At 47.2% G+C, this 16375-nt stretch overlaps 1 protein-coding gene across 1 annotated transcript in view; it reads left to right on the forward strand.

The window, feature by feature from the left end:
* Positions 1-16375, forward strand: part of MAML3 (mastermind like transcriptional coactivator 3) — a 978339-nt gene that overhangs the window by 676264 nt on the left and 285700 nt on the right. Inside the window, exon 2 of the mRNA XM_030191709.1 lies at positions 10295-11752. Coding sequence (XP_030047569.1) covers positions 10295-11752 — 1458 coding nt within the window. The remainder of the gene's footprint in view (positions 1-10294; positions 11753-16375) is intronic.

The raw sequence follows: 16375 nt of genomic DNA on the forward strand, positions 1-16375 counted from the left end.
CAACCATCTCTTTTCCAAGCTGAAGAGCCCTAACCTCTTTAGCCTTTCCTCATACGGGAGAAGTTCCATCCCCTTTATCATATTAGTCGCTCTTCATTGAACTTTTTCTAATTCCACTATATCTTTTTTGAGATACGGAAACCAGAACTGAACACAATACTCAAGGTGAGGTCACACCATTGAGTGATACAGAGACATTATAATATTCTTGGTCTTATTTTGCATCACTTTCCTAATAATTCCTAGCATCCTGTTTGCTTTTTTGTCTGCTGCTGCACAATGGGCAGAAGATTCAGCGTTTTGTCAACAATGACACCTAAACCTTTTTCTTGAGTGCTGATGCCTAAGGTGGACCCTAGCATCAGGTAACTATGATTCGGATTATTCTTTCCAATATGCATCACTTTGCATTTCTCCACATTAAGGGTCCTGTTTACTAAGCTGCATTATAGGCATGTTAACATTTTTAACGTGCGTTAACTGTGTACGCGCTTACAATATCCGTATAGGTACCTACACGGTTAACCTGCGGCTAATTGTAGTAAACAGGGCCCTTATTTCAGGTACTTATTTTGTACCTGGGGCAGTGGAGGGTTAAGTGACTTGCCCACAGTCACAAGGAGCTGTAGTGGGAATTGAACCCAGTTCCCCAGGATCAAAGTCCACTGCACTAAGCACTAGGCTACTCCTCCACTCATCAATTAATATGGCTCATTGAAGGAAATGCCTAAATCCTGGGTGAGTAGGTTTTGAATATTGATATACATCAAAAAGTATCAAAGGATGCAATTATATTGTTTTGTAAAATCGCTGTTCCAGTTGTGCATAACGCCAAATATTTATCTGCCTCTTCAGCAGTACTATGTGTATTTCGGAAAAGGTTCTGCATTTTGCCAAGCCTTTTCTACAATTCTAGGGCTTTTTTATGTGCATAAACCCAAACATTAATTTTCTGGCCTACATGACCCTGGTGGAGGGTAGGAGGGTCTTTGCCATAAAACATGGCTTTTTTTTTTTTTTTTTAAATCTGTTGTTCACTAGTTCAAATGCCAGAAAGTACAATGCAAATAAAAGAGAGAGCTTAGGTGATTAGGGATTTCTAGTGTATCAATTTCAGTTTAAAAGCACAGCGTAATGCACCTTGATGTTGTCTAGAAAAGCTTCCAGTGCCACGCAAGCACTGTCTGAGAATAACAAAGCACTCTGGGGTGTGCATTCTGCTCGGTCTTGGAATGCTTCCAGGATGTGCATGGAAATCCTGTCCCTAGACAGAGCATTGGCAATTGCACTCATCTGGGAGCACAAATGGCTCTGATTTACAACTGAACATTCATGGACTATTTCAATATATTAGCCCTAAGAACCTTGTTAGTTTGCAAAATTCGGAGCTGTGACAGTCTCTCGGGGCGAAAAATAACTGAAGTAAAAGTATGAGCTGGTAGCAGGTGAAAAGCCAAGAAGAAAGCTGCTTTCTTCCTAGCATATTCATTGAGGGGAGAGAGAAAAGAAGACTGGACATCAAACTGGAGCAGAGGCAGAGGGAGCAAGGACTGGTGGAGGTGATGGGACAAAGATACAAAGATGAGGATATTCTTTCAGCTGACAACCATATAACTCCTCAAGTTATTCTACTAGCTCTCCATCCATGTCTGCAATACAGCTTATGCCTCTTGTGCTCAATTATAATAACGTCTGTCTTCTTTCTCCCCACATCAATTCTTTGTGAACATTTTTCATCTGTGCCCTTCTCCTCAATAACAACTTTCAAACCAGCACTTTTCCACCCTGCTGTATCCAAGGCTTGGAACAGACTGCACCCACTTTGGCCAGATTTAAACCACGTGGAGGGGCATAATCGAAAGGGACGCCCAAGTTTTGTTGAGGATGTCCTCGCAAAACGTCCCGATGGAGGGGCGGGGAAACCCGTATTATCGAAACAAGATGGACGTCCATCTTTCGTTTCGATAATACGGGTGGGGACGCCGAAATCTTGAAATTTAGGTCGTCCTTAGAGATGGTCATCCCTAGACTTGGTTGTTTCTGATTTTCGGCGATAATGGAAACCAAGGACGCCCTCTCAGAAACGACCAAATGCAAGCCCTTTGGTCATGGGAGGAGCCAGCATTTGTAGTGCACTGGTCCCCCTGACATGCCAGGACACCCACCGGGCAGCCTAGGGGGCACTGCAGTGGACTTCAAAAATAGCTCCCGGGTGCATAGCTCCCTTACCTTGGGTGCTGAGCCCCCCAAATCCCCCCCCAAAACCCACTACCCACAACTCTACACCACTACCATAGCCCTTATGGGTGAAGGGGGGCACCTACATGTGGGTACAGTGGGTTTCGGGTGGGTTTTGGAGGGCTCGCTGTTTCCTCAACAAACGTAACAGGTAGGGGGGATGGGCCTGGGTCCACCTGCCTGAAGTGCACTGCACCCACTAAAACTGCTCTGCATACTGCTGTGATGGAACTGAGTATGACATTTGAGGCTGGCATGACATATTTTTAAAGATGTTTTTTGAGGGTGGGAGGGGGTTAGTGACCACTGGGGCAGTAAAGGGAGGTCATCCCCGATTCTCTCCAGTGGTCATCTGGTCATTTCGGCCACCTTTTTGTGCCTTGGTCGTAAGAAAAACAGGACCAGGTAAAGTTGTCCAAGTGCTCATCAGGGATGCCCTTTTTTTTCCATTATGGGTCGAGGACGTCCATGTGTTAGGCACGCCCAAGTCCCACCTTCGCTACGCCTCTGATACACCCCCTTGAACTTTGGCTGTCCCTGCAACGGAAAGCAGTTGGGGACGTCCAAAATCGGCTTTTGATTATACCAATTTGGACGACCCTGTGAGAAGGATGCCCATCTTCCAATTTGTGTCGAAAGATGGGCATCCTTCTCGAAAATAAGCCTGATAGTAACATAGTAAATGACGGCAGATAAAGACTTGAAAGGTCCAGCCAGTCTGCCCAATAAGATAAACTCATTTTACATGGTATGTAATACTTTATATGTATATCCAAGTTTGATTTGTCCCTGCCTTTCTCAGGGCACAGACCGTAGAAGTCCACCCTGCACCGATTTTATTCTCCACCCAATGTCTGCTAAGATTCCATAGATCCATTCCTTCTAAACAGGATTCCTTTGTGTTTATCCCATGCATTTTAAAATTCTGTTACCGTTTTCATCTCCCCCACCTCTTGCGGGAGAGCATTCTAGGTATCCACCACCCTCTCCGTGAAAAAGTACTTCTTGATGTTATTCCTGAGTCGGCCCCCCTGCAATCTCAATTCATGTCCTCTAGTTCTACCACCTTCCAGTCTTCGGGCAAGGTTTCTTTGTAGATAACTAACTTTCAAATATTGAATGTCTGTATCATATCACCCCTGTCTCTCCTTTCCTCTAGGGCAGTGATGGCGAACCTATAGCACGCGTGCCAGAGAGGGCACGTGCGCCATCGCCTCAGCCGGTTCCAGTCCCCCTCCGAATAAAAGTCATACCTGGTCAGAGTTAAGGTGGCATCGGCAATGAAAGCGCTGGCTCGGCGCGCCTTCAGCCTTCTCTTCTGTCTCTCAAGCTCTGGTCCCGCCCTCATTTCCTGTTTCCGCAAGGGCGGGACCAGAGCTTGAGAGACAGAAGGGAAGGCTGAAGGCGCGCCGAGCCAGCGCTTGTCACTGCCGCTGCCGAATCTGCCTTAACTCTGACCAGGTATGACTTTTATTTGGAGGGGGGCCCTGGTGCTCAGAGGGAGGGCGGGCAGCCTGGTGCTGGGTGGGAGGGAGGGAGTGATGCCTGATGTTGGGAGGGACGGATGCCTGGTGCTGGGTGGGAGGGAGGGAGGGACGCCTGATGCTAGGTGGGAGGCCTGGTGCTGGGTGGGAGGGAGGCCTGCCTGGTGCTGGGAGGGCAGAGGGGAGAGGAGGGTGGCTGGACATGGGTGGCTGGAGGGGAGGGCAGGGGGAGAGGAGGGTGGCTGGACATGGGAGGCTGGAGGGGAGAGGAGGGTGGCTGGATATGGATGGAGGGCAAGAAATGAAGAAGAAAGGAGGAAAGTAAAGAAATAAATGGAAAGGAAGCCCTGGAAACGGAGTTAAGAGAACAGATAGAGAGCAGCAGAATCAGCGACTAGGACCAATATCGATAGAAAAACAAAATCACCAGACAACAAAGGTAGAAAAATCATTTTATTTTCATTTTAGTGTTTGGAATATGTCCAATTTGAGAATTTACATCTGCTGTCTTATTTTGCTCTGGGTATACTGGAGCTGTAACAGCTTACAGAAATGATTTATAATGAAAAAAAATCATGTTATTTTTTTCTCCTATACTAGTATAATAGTTTCAATGATGTCTGTTTATATGCGCCATGGCTGGTGTAAGGGGTGTGGCTATCATAGGGGTGGAGTCATATGTGGTGACCCCGCCCATAATGAGTACCGGCACCTGCTATAAATAATTAGATTTTGGGTTGCTGTTTGGGCACTCGGTCTCTGAAAGGTTCGCCATCACTGCTCTAGGGCACTGGTTCCCAAACCTGGTCCTGGAGGCAGGCACCCCAGCCAGTTGGGTTTTCAGGATATCCGCAATGATTATTCATGAAAGCAATTTGCATGCAGTGACGGCAGTGCATCCAAATCTCTTTCATGAATTTTCATTGTGGATATCCTGAAAACCCGACTGGCTGGGGTGCCTGCCTTCAGGACCAGGTTTGGGAACCACTGCACTAGGGTATGTACATCTTGAGGTCATCAAGTCTGTCCTCGTATGTCTTGTGACGCAAACAACTGCACCATTTTCATCGCTTTTGTCTGAACTGCTTCAAGTCTTTTTACATCCTTAGCAAGATGGAGCATTGTGTTCATTTTTGGAGGCCCTGAATAGGGGCCTCACCAACAACTTGTACAGGGGCACCATAAGGACTTGTACGAGGGCATTATAACCGGTAATATGATGGAAATAATTACAAACTGATGTATCAATGATACTTCACACCGCAAAGGATAGTTAAAATGTATGAGAAGGGGGGCAATCAATGTTGGAGAGGGTGCCCCTCAAAGGGAGCCTTCATCCACATTTGGTGGAAATGCAATTAAACCAAGAATTATTGGCAACAACTGTTTCAATATTTATCTTCTCTATTTCCTCTGCAGGAAATGATACTTAAAGGGAGTTGCTTTTTTCTGTTTGTTTTGTTACATTTGTACCCCTCGCTTTCCCACTCAGGGCAGGCTCAATGCGGCTTACATGGGGCAGTGGAGGGTTAAGTGACTTGCCCAGAGTCACAAGGAGCTGCCTGTGCCTGAAGTGGGAATTGAACTCAGTTCCTCAGTTCTCCAGGACCAAAGTCCACCACCAGACCAGCCCTTGCAGATCACCAATGTGGCTGCACAGGCTTCTGCTTCTGTGAGTCTGACGTCCTGCACGTACGTGCAAGACGTCAGACTCACAGAAACAGAAGCCTGCGCAGCCTTCTACATGGAATGTTGCTAGTGGAATAGCAACATTCCATGTAGAATCTCCAATAGTAGCAACATTCCCTGTAGAATCTCCAATAATAGCAACATTCCATGTAGGATCTCCAATAGTATCTATTTTATTTTTGTTACATTTGTACCCCGCGCTTTCCCACTCATGGCAGGCTCAATGCGGCTTACATGGGGCAATGGAGGGTTAAGTGACTTGCCCAGAGTCACAAGGAGCTGCCTGTGCCTGAAGTGGGAATCGAACTCAGTTCCTCAAGACCAGAGTCCACCACCCTAACCACTAGGCCACTCCTCCTTCACTTGTTATCGCAGTTCTGTACTGTGGTATGTGTTGTTCTGTACAGCTTTCACACAATGAAATAGGGAAACTCTGCTTACCAGCCTCTCTTTTCACTGAGACAGGTTCTAGTCTATCTTCTTGGTGTCCACCAAAGCTGTGCAGTGTTTATGAGCCCTCACCTGCTGTGCAGAGCAGAATAAGACCCTTTATTATGCAAAAGACATCTATAACTATTGCCAAATTAAGTAACAGACTAAATCATGGGCTAAAGCATTCCAACTAAAACTCAATACAGAAAAAAAAAACCACTGTCTCATCATCTCATCTCACATTCCTTGTCATCAAGCAGATGAAGCCATTACGTATGGGTTGTGTCCATCAACCAGCAGGGGGAGATAGAGAGCACTCAACTTTTCACAGTGCCGCATGGCCAGCTAGCTCCACTGCCTCTTCAGTATTCTCTATTTCCCCAAGCAGGGTGGCTGCAGCTTCTTCACTCGGCGAGACGGGTGTCAGAGCTCCAGGCGCTGTCCTGTAGAGACCCTTTTCTGCAATTCTCAGAGTCAGGGGTCACGGTTCGGACCGTGCCTTCCTTCATGCCTAAGGTGGTTTCAGCGTTTCACCTAAACCAGCCTGTTTTTCTTCTCTCCTTTGTTGAGGAGGAGTTTCCAGATTCTTTTGGGCAGTTGCACCTTTTGGATGTGCGCAGGACTCAGTTGCAGTATCTGCGAATTACAAATGCTTTCAGGACCTCTGATCATCTTTTTGTGCTGTTTGCAGGTCCTCACAGAGGGTCTTCAGCTTCTAAAGCCACTATTGCCCGTTGGCTCAAAGAAGCTATCTTTTCAGCATATCTGCTGTCTGGCCGGGCTCCGCCTGAAGCCTTTAAGGCACATTCCACAAGAACGATTTCCTCTTCCTGGGCGGAAACTGGAGCACTATCTCTTCATGAGATTTGCAGTGCTGCAACATGGGCTTCTAAGCTCTCTTTCGCCCGACATTACAGGCTGGATGTGGCTGCCAGGAGGGATGCGCGTTTTGGAGCATAGGTGCTAGCGCGTGGTGTGGCTTGTTCCCACCCTATTTAGGGATTGCTTTGTTACATCCCATACGTAATGGCTTCATCTGCTTGATGACAAGGAAGGGAAAATTAGGTTCTTACCATGATAATTTTCTTTCCTTTAGTCATAGCAGTTGAAGCCATGAGCCCTCCCTGTATGATTGTCTGTATTGCAGTGATTCTGATTTTAGGTGCTGTTCTTGTTTCCTGAAGTTATATTCCTTCCTTGGGGAGTCGGAAAACAGTCTTCAGGATTCTTGTTACAGTTGTAGGAGGATGAGTTCTTTCCCTCCAGTTCATGTTTTGGGAGGATGAGTTTATTCCCTCCAGGAGGATGCAAGTATTCCCACCATTTATATGAAGTGGAGGACGAGTTTATTCCCTCCAGGAGGATGAGTTCATTCCCTCCTTTTTTGGAGTTTATGCCCTTGTTAAGGGACCATCGTTCGCTGTGAGGAAAGTTCATGTTATTCCCATTGCGGTTTGCCATACTGCTTTGGAAGCTTCAAATACTGAAGAGGCAGTGGAGCTAGCTGGCCATGAGGCACTGTGAAAAATTGAGTGCTCTCTATCTCCCCCTGCTGGTTGATGGACACAACCCATACGTAATAGCTTCATCTGCTATGACTAAAGGAAAGAAAAGTATCATGGTAAGAACCTAATTTTCCCTTCAGTGCTGGCGCCTGGACATGCTCAGTATTGAATTTGGAGCAGTGGCGTAGCTGCGTGGGGCCAGGGGGTCCTGGGCCCCTGTAGATTTGGCGCTGGACCCCCCTGCCGATGACCCTCTCTCGACCCGCCGTCGCCTGTCTTTGCTGGCGGGGACCCTAACCCTTGCCAGCCGAGGTCCTCTTCTTCCTGCAAAAGAAACAGAAGAAAGCCTTTTGCGGGAAGAAGAGGACCTCGGTTGGCGGGGGTTGGGGTCCCCCGCCAGCAAAGATAGGCGATGGCGGGTTGGCGGCAGGAGGGGGGTTGAGAGGGTCGTCGGCGGGGGTGGGGGCAAAGTTGGTGGTGGCGGCGGGGTCAGCAATGGCGGGGGAGTCGGTGGCGCCGGGGGGGGGGGGGGGGCTAAAATGTGCCCCCTCACCTCGGGCTCTGGACCCCTCCTCCCGCCGAAGTCTGGCTACGCCCTTGATTTGGAGGCGTAATTGCTGGCAGCGGTCAGCAAAGCGCAGACTGAATATCGACCCCAATGCATATATGCAGTTGTGCACACATGCAGCTGAAGAGTAGGACAGAGTGTGAGAAGGGAAGTACTAGCCCTGCCTCCATTTTATCCTTACAGTCTCTGCTTTTATGTAAAATGCACCGTGTCCTTATGACTGCCAGCACTGACGTAGGGAGAGCTTTGCTCTGCTCTTCTGCCTTGTAAGAGACTCTTATCGCTGGTTGATCGTTTTATACCCCCCTCCCCCCACCTTTGCTCTCAATGCCTTGATTAAGGCTTCTGCAGAGTACTGAGATAAAGCAGGCAGGGCTGTCAGCAGCCCGAACAGGTGCTGATTGGGTTGAAGATTGATCTGAACACTGGCGTAGAGCTTCACTGTATATTGATGGATAATGTCCTGACACTGAAAGCAGATATTTCCCTTACAGTGATCAATAGAATGAGGTTCAGTCTAAACTGAAGATGAAGACATCAAGGACATTGCTCTCTGCCTTTAAGAAACCAGACCATTTTCTTTACTCTCACTGTACTTGTTTTCTCTTCTGATCTCCATGGATGGGAGGATTCTCTATGACAGTTTAAAAACGTAGGATTGATTCCTTACTGTGTATCCTTCCCTTTCTTCTTTTCCTTTACCCACTCTCTCGCCCTGCTGCTTCCTCTCCTTTCTCCCCATTCCTGTCTTGCCTCCGGAACATCCACAAAGTAGACCCTAAGCAGGCATTTTCTGCGACACTGTCCGGTTAAGTGCTGCTGAATATTCCTGGTTAGCCCTGGACGGGCAACTTAAATGGCCAGGAGCCATTTCTGGCCATTTCAATTGCTTTGAATATTGGATAATTTGCTTTCGTTCAAACTATCCAGCCCCTTTCCTCTCTCAGGCCGATTTATTTATTTGTTTACTAGCCGTTAAGCCCGTAAAAACGGGCGAGTATTGCAGCCCTCCTCTCTCCCCTGGCCTCACCCCATCCACCGATCCTCCCCCCCCCCCCCATGTCCAGCAACCCTCCTCTGTGCCCTGCTCTCACCCCAAGTCCAGCAACCATGGCCTCTCCCCCCTGCCCTCCTCCCATGTCCAGCTACCCTCATTGCCGCCGCTCCCTCCCCCCTCCGTGCCGGGCCCCCTGCTCTGACCTGACAGCGCCTCTCACCTCCGTGTGAAAGCGCTGCAGGCAGCAGCAGATCGCTCTGCTGCTGCCTGCAGCGCTTCCACACGGAGGTGAGAGGCGCTGTCAGGTCAGTGTAGGGGGCCCGATACGGAGGGGGGCGGGAGCGGCGGTGGGGATGGGGGGGAGGGTGAAGGTTGTTTCACGCGATGTTCCTTTCCAGGCAGCAGCGGCGGCGTCCGACAATTCGACTCCGTTTCCCTCTCTGTTCCTCCTTCTGACGTCATGATGTCTTGATGCGAGGGTGGGACAGAGAGGGAAGTCTGTACTGCGCATTTGCAAGAGAGTACGGTCACTTGCCGTTTATATGTTTGATTACATTTATATCCCACATTTTCCCACCTGTTTGCAAGCTCAGTGTGGCTTACAAAGTACCGTAATGGCGTTTGCCGTTTCAATTGATAACAAATACAAGATTGTGTTGTGGTCAAAAGAGGTAGAAGTGAATCAGAGGTTAGGGGTCGAGGGGAAGGAGGATAGTAAATTGTCCAGTACGATCATTGATTATGTTGTGTTGCTGGGTGTGGGGGTTTATGTTGGATCAGTGGGATATGCTTTTTTGAAGAGGTGGGTTTTTAATGATTTCCTGAAGTTTAGGTGGTCATGTATTGTTTTCACTGCATACGGGAGTCCATTCCATAGTTGTGCGCAGACACGCACTTGCATGTACTCAAACACACACACTCAGAAGCAACACTGATTCAGACATGCATGCACGCACACATACACAACACAGACAGACATATACATAAGTGCACACACTGAAGAGGTGGAAAGAATTCCATGACCCATGCAACACATACTTTCCCCGCTTGTTAAAACAAACACTGATGTTGTAATCCAACCAGTGCTGTTCTTGCCTCTTTTATTAACCTGATGAAGGGAATATCTCTGAACTAGTCAAAAATGTATTAAAATATTCTCCCCTACAGCCTGTTTGCAGATCTTTATGTCTACACAGAAGTCTGGAACAAGTCACAGTTTGTGCCATGCGTTCTGGTTACTGTTGACATGGATCATGTGATTTCCCCGTTTAGCCCTCAAAGTTAGAGCAGAAAGCATACCCACTCATGCCTTATTGTTTAATTACAGCGCTGTAGGATAGAATAAAATTGCTGACAATATTTTTTTTTCCCTTTCTTCTAGCTTCAAGAAACAGTGAAGAGAAAATTGGAAGGAGCGCGCTCACCCATTAATGGAGAGCAGCAGAATGGAGTCTGTGATGGTAGCTTCTCTCCGACCAGCAAGCGGATGAGGAAGGATGTACCAGGGGTGGACACAGTTAATAATTTATCCAGTAATATGCCCCTCCCTTCTGTTTCTCCTCTTCACCAGCTTGACATCAAACCATCACTGCCTGTACAGAACAATGGAAATCACCCGAGCAGACTGGATGATCTGGGCAAAAACGGTGGGCTACCAGAAATCAAACTTCCAATTAATGGCTGCACAGAACTGGAGGAGAGCTTTGGCATCCTGCAGAATAAGGAACTGAAACATGAGCCTTTAGATGACCCCACCGGCATAGACACTTCAGAGACATCTCTTTCCAATCAAAATAAACTTTTCTCTGATATTAATCTGAACGATCAAGAATGGCAGGAGTTAATAGATGAACTGGCCAATACCGTACCAGAGGACGACATACAGGATTTGTTTAATGAAGATTTTGAAGAGAAAAAAGAACTAGAATTCCCCAGGCCTACAGCTCATACCCCTCTTCCTCGAGAGAGCGCAAGTGTTAAGAGTGATCCGTCACACTCACCGTTTCCTCACGTACCCATTGGCTCTCCCCAGGCGAGGCCATCTTCTTCAGGGCCTCCGTTTTCAAATATCTCCACAACATCCAGTGTACCTTCTGTCTCTAGTGCTCCAGTTCTTGCAGGTTCACCCACCAGCTGTATAGTTCATTCTCCTCCAACGCCCAACCAGGCTCATACACCGGGACAGACTCAGTCACGGCATGGGAATGGATACTTAATAAATTCAGCAGCTGTGGCAGGCTCTGGCCCTGGGTCTTTGAATATCACCAGTGCTGACCTGTCACCAGCCGAACAGCTCAAACAAATGGCTGCACAACAGCAGCAGAGAGCCAAGCTCATGCAGCAGAAACAGCAGCAGCCACCGCCGCATTCAGGCCAGACATCAAGTTGGTCACCTGTAGGACCACCTTCTAGTCCGTACGGAGGACCTTTCCCTACAGATAAACCAAATAGTCCAATGATGTATCCCCAAGCCTTTAATAACCAAAACGCAATAGTGCCTCAAATGGCAAGTGGCCCGCCGAAGTCCACCATGAATAACTACCACATGAATATGGTTAATCAACAGCCAAATAACTTGGGTATGAACGCTATCAACAAGCAGCCCGGTATGCTGAGTTATGGGAACACCAAACCTTTGACCCATTTCAGTGCTGAGCTGAATCAGAGAATGACTCCACCAATGGCCAACCCAAGTAAGAATCCCATGATGCCATACCTGCCACCGCAGCAGACCCAAATGACCCATCTGAGTGAGGAGCAGAAATGTCTTCTTCTCATGAAGCAAAAGGGACTTATGACTCCAAGTATGGGCTATACAGTTCTTCCAGCCCATGGTCAGGTAGGCGTGCTTGAATTTACACTGTTCACGTGGTTGCCATTTAATGCTGGAAGTAACAAGAATTACCTTCTTCTCCATCATATCACATCAGTAATTTAGTGTTGATTATTTCAAAAGGACAGTAATCATTCCTTGTTTTTCCTCCCCCCCCCCCCTTCTCTTGAAGCACAGTGAAGGTTACCATCAGTTTTTACAGCTAATAAATTCATTAGCAAAGAATTGACAGTAGACGAAGTCATCAAGTTGCTAATCAGTTTGTTAGTTTCATAGGCAGAGAGGACGGTGTTGCACCACCTATTTGTCATTCCAGTGGAATTAAATAATTCTGAGGTTTGTTAGGGAGGATCTCAAGCAGAAGAATCCCATTTCATGGTTATGGAAAAATAATCATATCCTACTTGTAATTACACTGGGGTATAACCTAATGGCAATGCAACGCAGGGCACATATTAACTCTTCATTTTGTTGTCAAGCAGTCGACAACTGGTTGTCCTTGTTACTGGCAGTTTGTAGCCAGATCCTCTGCTCGTATATTGGCTGTGAAGTTCAGTAGAACTTGTGCTGCAGATGTGAGCACAGCTGCATCATGTCTCAAACACTTGTGCTCTGCACTGCCATGCTGTGTGATGCCCTCTAGAGGACAGGTTCTCTCTGTACACTCCGACTACATCAGCTGGGATCCTGGAGCATGTGCACTGCCCAATATTGAGTTTCTTCCATCTAGGTTGTGTCATCTTCGTCTACTGACCAACTTTCAACCAGATGTTTCTGCATCACCGTGGTAGGTCCCTGCCTCAACCTGTGCCTTTAAAAGCAGTAGCTGTGTTAGTCTAGTGTAACAAAATTGACAGAGACAGGTGGCAAAGACAAATCAAGATCAAGTGTACTTATCATACCTTATACTATGAGTTTATCTTGTTGGGTAGACTGGATGGACTATCTGCCATCTTCTTCTGTGTTACTATGTTAGATAGGAAATTAAATCACACTACTACTACTGCTATAAATCATTTCTATAGCGCTACCAGTCGTACGCAGCGCTTCACAAATGAACATGAAGAAAAGACAGTCCCTGCTCAAAAGAGCTTACAATCTAAATCAGGACAGACATGACCAATAAGGATAAGGGTAAGACAGACAGAAGGACACATAGGTCTAACCTAAGGCTGTCCTAAGTTAACCAGGTCTAACCTAAGGCTATCCTAAGTTAACCTGGTGGCTAACCAGGTCTAACCTAAGGCTGCCCTAAGTTAACCTGGTGGCTAACCAGGTCTAACGTAAGGCTGTCCTAAGTTAACCAGGTGGCTATCCGGGTACCACTGCCTAATATCAAAAGTACTTGGGTAATTCCTAGCGGCTGCCTAATACCCAGATACTCAGCACCAAAATCCAGATATAGGCCAACGCTGAATATCTGAGTATAGAAAAGCTGGCGGGCACAGAGTGAAAGGCTCCACTCTTCCTTTTTCATAGCCACCCCTGTTGCCGTTTTGCTCCATCTGTCCAACTGTAGCAGCATGGTACAGGGGAACCAGTGAAGGATAAAGAAGAGAATGGAGGAGTAGCCTAATGGTAAGAGTAGTGGGCTGAAAACAGGGGGGGGGGGGGGGGCCTCAGCTCAGATCCCACAGCAGCAACTTGTGATCTTGAGCAAGTCACTTAGATGCCCTTTTACTAATCTGCGTTCAGGTGCTAACCCACGCCTAAGGCAGCAAACGAGAGAGAACTGCGGGACGCACTACATCGTGCAGTAATGCGTGCACACTAATCGTGAGCTAAAAAATTGTTTACATTTTTTTCAGAGGGCGTGTTGGGGTGGAGAGTGGACATTCCTGTGCTGAACAGGGGCATAGCCAGACCTCGCGGTGGGAGGGGGCCAGAGCCTGAGGTGGTGGGGCACATTTTAGTCTGCTGCCCTCCCACCGCCTCGCGCCCCCCCCCCCCCCCCGCCACCTCACTGCTCCCCATCTACTACTGCAGCAAATACCTTGGCTGGCGGGGGTCCCCAACCCCCGTCAGCTGAAGTCTTATCCAGCGCCGGTCTCTGGCGCCTCTGTGTTCCCTGCCCTGCTCTCTCTTCCTCCTCACGTCCTGCATGCTTAAGTGAAACTGAGCAATTTCTCTAAAAGTAGCGTGCAGGACGTGAGGGGGAAGAGAGAGCAGGGCAGGCAACGTCTCTGGCGCCGGACAAGGTTTTAGGTGGCAGGGGTTGGGGACCCCCACCAGCAAAACCAGGAGCCCGGACAAAATTTGGGGGGGGGGGGCCCAGGCCCCCTTTGCCCAATGTAGCTACGCCGCTACATTACTGTGTGCTAATTGTTTACTACATGGTTAACGTGTGAGCCCTTACCGCCTACAAGATAGGTGCCGTGTTCTCACGCATTAATTGTTAAAAATGGCCGCATACTAATGGCGTGAAGAAAATAAAAAATAAGGGTCTTTATGGCAGCCTTAGTGTGCGGGAAAGACCCACATAAGGACATGTTAAGGCCAAATTTTACTGTAGCTTCATAAAAGGGCCTATTAACCCTCTATTCCCTCTGGTACAAACTTACCCCCATGCTAGCAGCTGCCGCGAGGCAATGCCAACGCAGCCCTTTTCACTTTGAATGGGCTGAGTCAGCATTACTGCACCTGCTGCATGTAAGTACATTGCCATACTGGGAAAGACCAAAGGTCCATCGAGCCCAGCATCCTGTTTCCAACAGTGGCCAATCCAGGTCACAAATACCCGGCAAGATCCCAAAAATGTACAAAACATTTTATACTGCTTATCCCAGAAATAGTGGATTTTCCTCAAGTCCATTTAATAATGGTCTATGGACTTTTCCTTTAGGAAGCCGTCCAGACCTTTTTTAAACTCCGCTATGCTAACCGCCTTTACCACATTCTCTGGCAACGAATTCCAGAGCTTAATTACATGTTGAGTGAAGAAACATTTTCTCCGATTCGTTTTAAATTTACTACATTGTAGCTTCATTGCATGCCCCCTAGTCCTAGTATTTTTTGAAAGCGTGAACGGACGCTTCACATCTACCCGTTCAACTCCACTCATTATTTTATAGATTGTGAGCTCTCCAGGGTCAGAAAATACCTGAATGTACACCACTTCAATAACTTTCAGGCTTGCAGGTGGTATTTAAGAAATTAAATACATAAAATAAAGATGCTAGACAGGGGGTTAGGGGGGGACGGATAGGCCTCCCAAAGCAGCACAATGGGAGAGCACAGAGCAGGAAATGATGCTTTTATCTTCTGTGGTGTGAGGTAAATATATCAAAGCTGCAGCACTTAGGGCTGGAAAGGCTTTAGCGCTTCTAAGACGCTTAAATGACATGACCAAAGGTGTCCAGATAAATTTAGCAGGACAGTGGTCCTGCTGGGTGGCTAAATTCAGGACACCAACAAAAGACTTCTTTGACAGCAGCATGAGAACTAAGCATGCACAGGTTGCTAACATCGGTGGCTGGGAGTACAATGGTTTTCTGACAGAGGTTATTGCAGGCTGCAGGTGTTTTCAGGTGGTGGGGCTTAGGAAATCCCCATCAAATAAGGTATTAATTATTAACTTGGGCGGGAAGGTGGGAAGCTGAGAAGAAATGCATTGTGTCCACCCATTCTACCCATTGGGCCACCAAAAGTGTGCCTTCTGGCTGCACCACTATACACTACTATTTCCTGGAATGAATCTTGAATGCGTGTCAACATGTGCATTTTTTTCTTGGGGCATAAGCATACATCAATAGCCTCTGTCTATGGCTAGATTCTACGTTTTCATTTATTCCCTCTCCTTATCGTGTTTGTTCCTCATCTTTCTCTGCTCGCCTTCCTCTACGGAGGTCCTACATAAGTACATAAGTATTGCCATACTGGGACAGACCGAAGGTCCATCAAGCCCAGCATCCCGTTTCCAACAGTGGCCAATTCAGGTCACAAGTACCTGGCAAGATCTGAAAAAAATACAATACATTTTACTCTGCTTATCCTAAAAATAAGCAATGGATTTTCCCCAAGTTCATTTTAATAATGGTCTGTGGACTTTTCCTTTAGGAAGCCATCCAAACCTTTTTTAAGCCCCGTAAAGCTAACTGCTTTTACTACATTCTCTGGCAACGAATTCCAGAGTTTAATTACATGCTGAGTGAAGAAAACTTTTCTCTGATTCGTTTTAAATTTACTACTTTGTAGCTTCATTGCGTGCCCCCTACTCCTAGTGTTTTTGTAAAGAGTAAACAAGCGATTCATGTCTACCAGTTCCACTCCACTCATTATTTTATAGGCTTCTATCATATCTACTCTCAGCCGTCTTTTCTCCAAGCTGAAGAGCCCTTGCTGCTTCAGCCTTTCCTCATGGGGAAGTCGTCTCATCCCCTTTATCATTTTCGTCGCCCTTCTCTGTACCTTTTCTAATTCCACTATATCTTTTTTGAGATGCGATGACCAGAATTGAACACAATATTCGAGGTGCAATCGCACCATGGAGCGATACAAAGGCATTATAACGTCCTCATTTTTGTTTTCCATTCCTTTCCTAATAATACTTAACATTCTATTTTCTTTCTTAGCCTCTGCCGCACACTGAGCAGAGGGTTTCAACGTATCATCAACAATGACTCCTAGATC

Source organism: Microcaecilia unicolor, chromosome 2, assembly GCF_901765095.1.
Source record: "Microcaecilia unicolor chromosome 2, aMicUni1.1, whole genome shotgun sequence".
Taxonomy (NCBI): domain Eukaryota; kingdom Metazoa; phylum Chordata; class Amphibia; order Gymnophiona; family Siphonopidae; genus Microcaecilia; species Microcaecilia unicolor.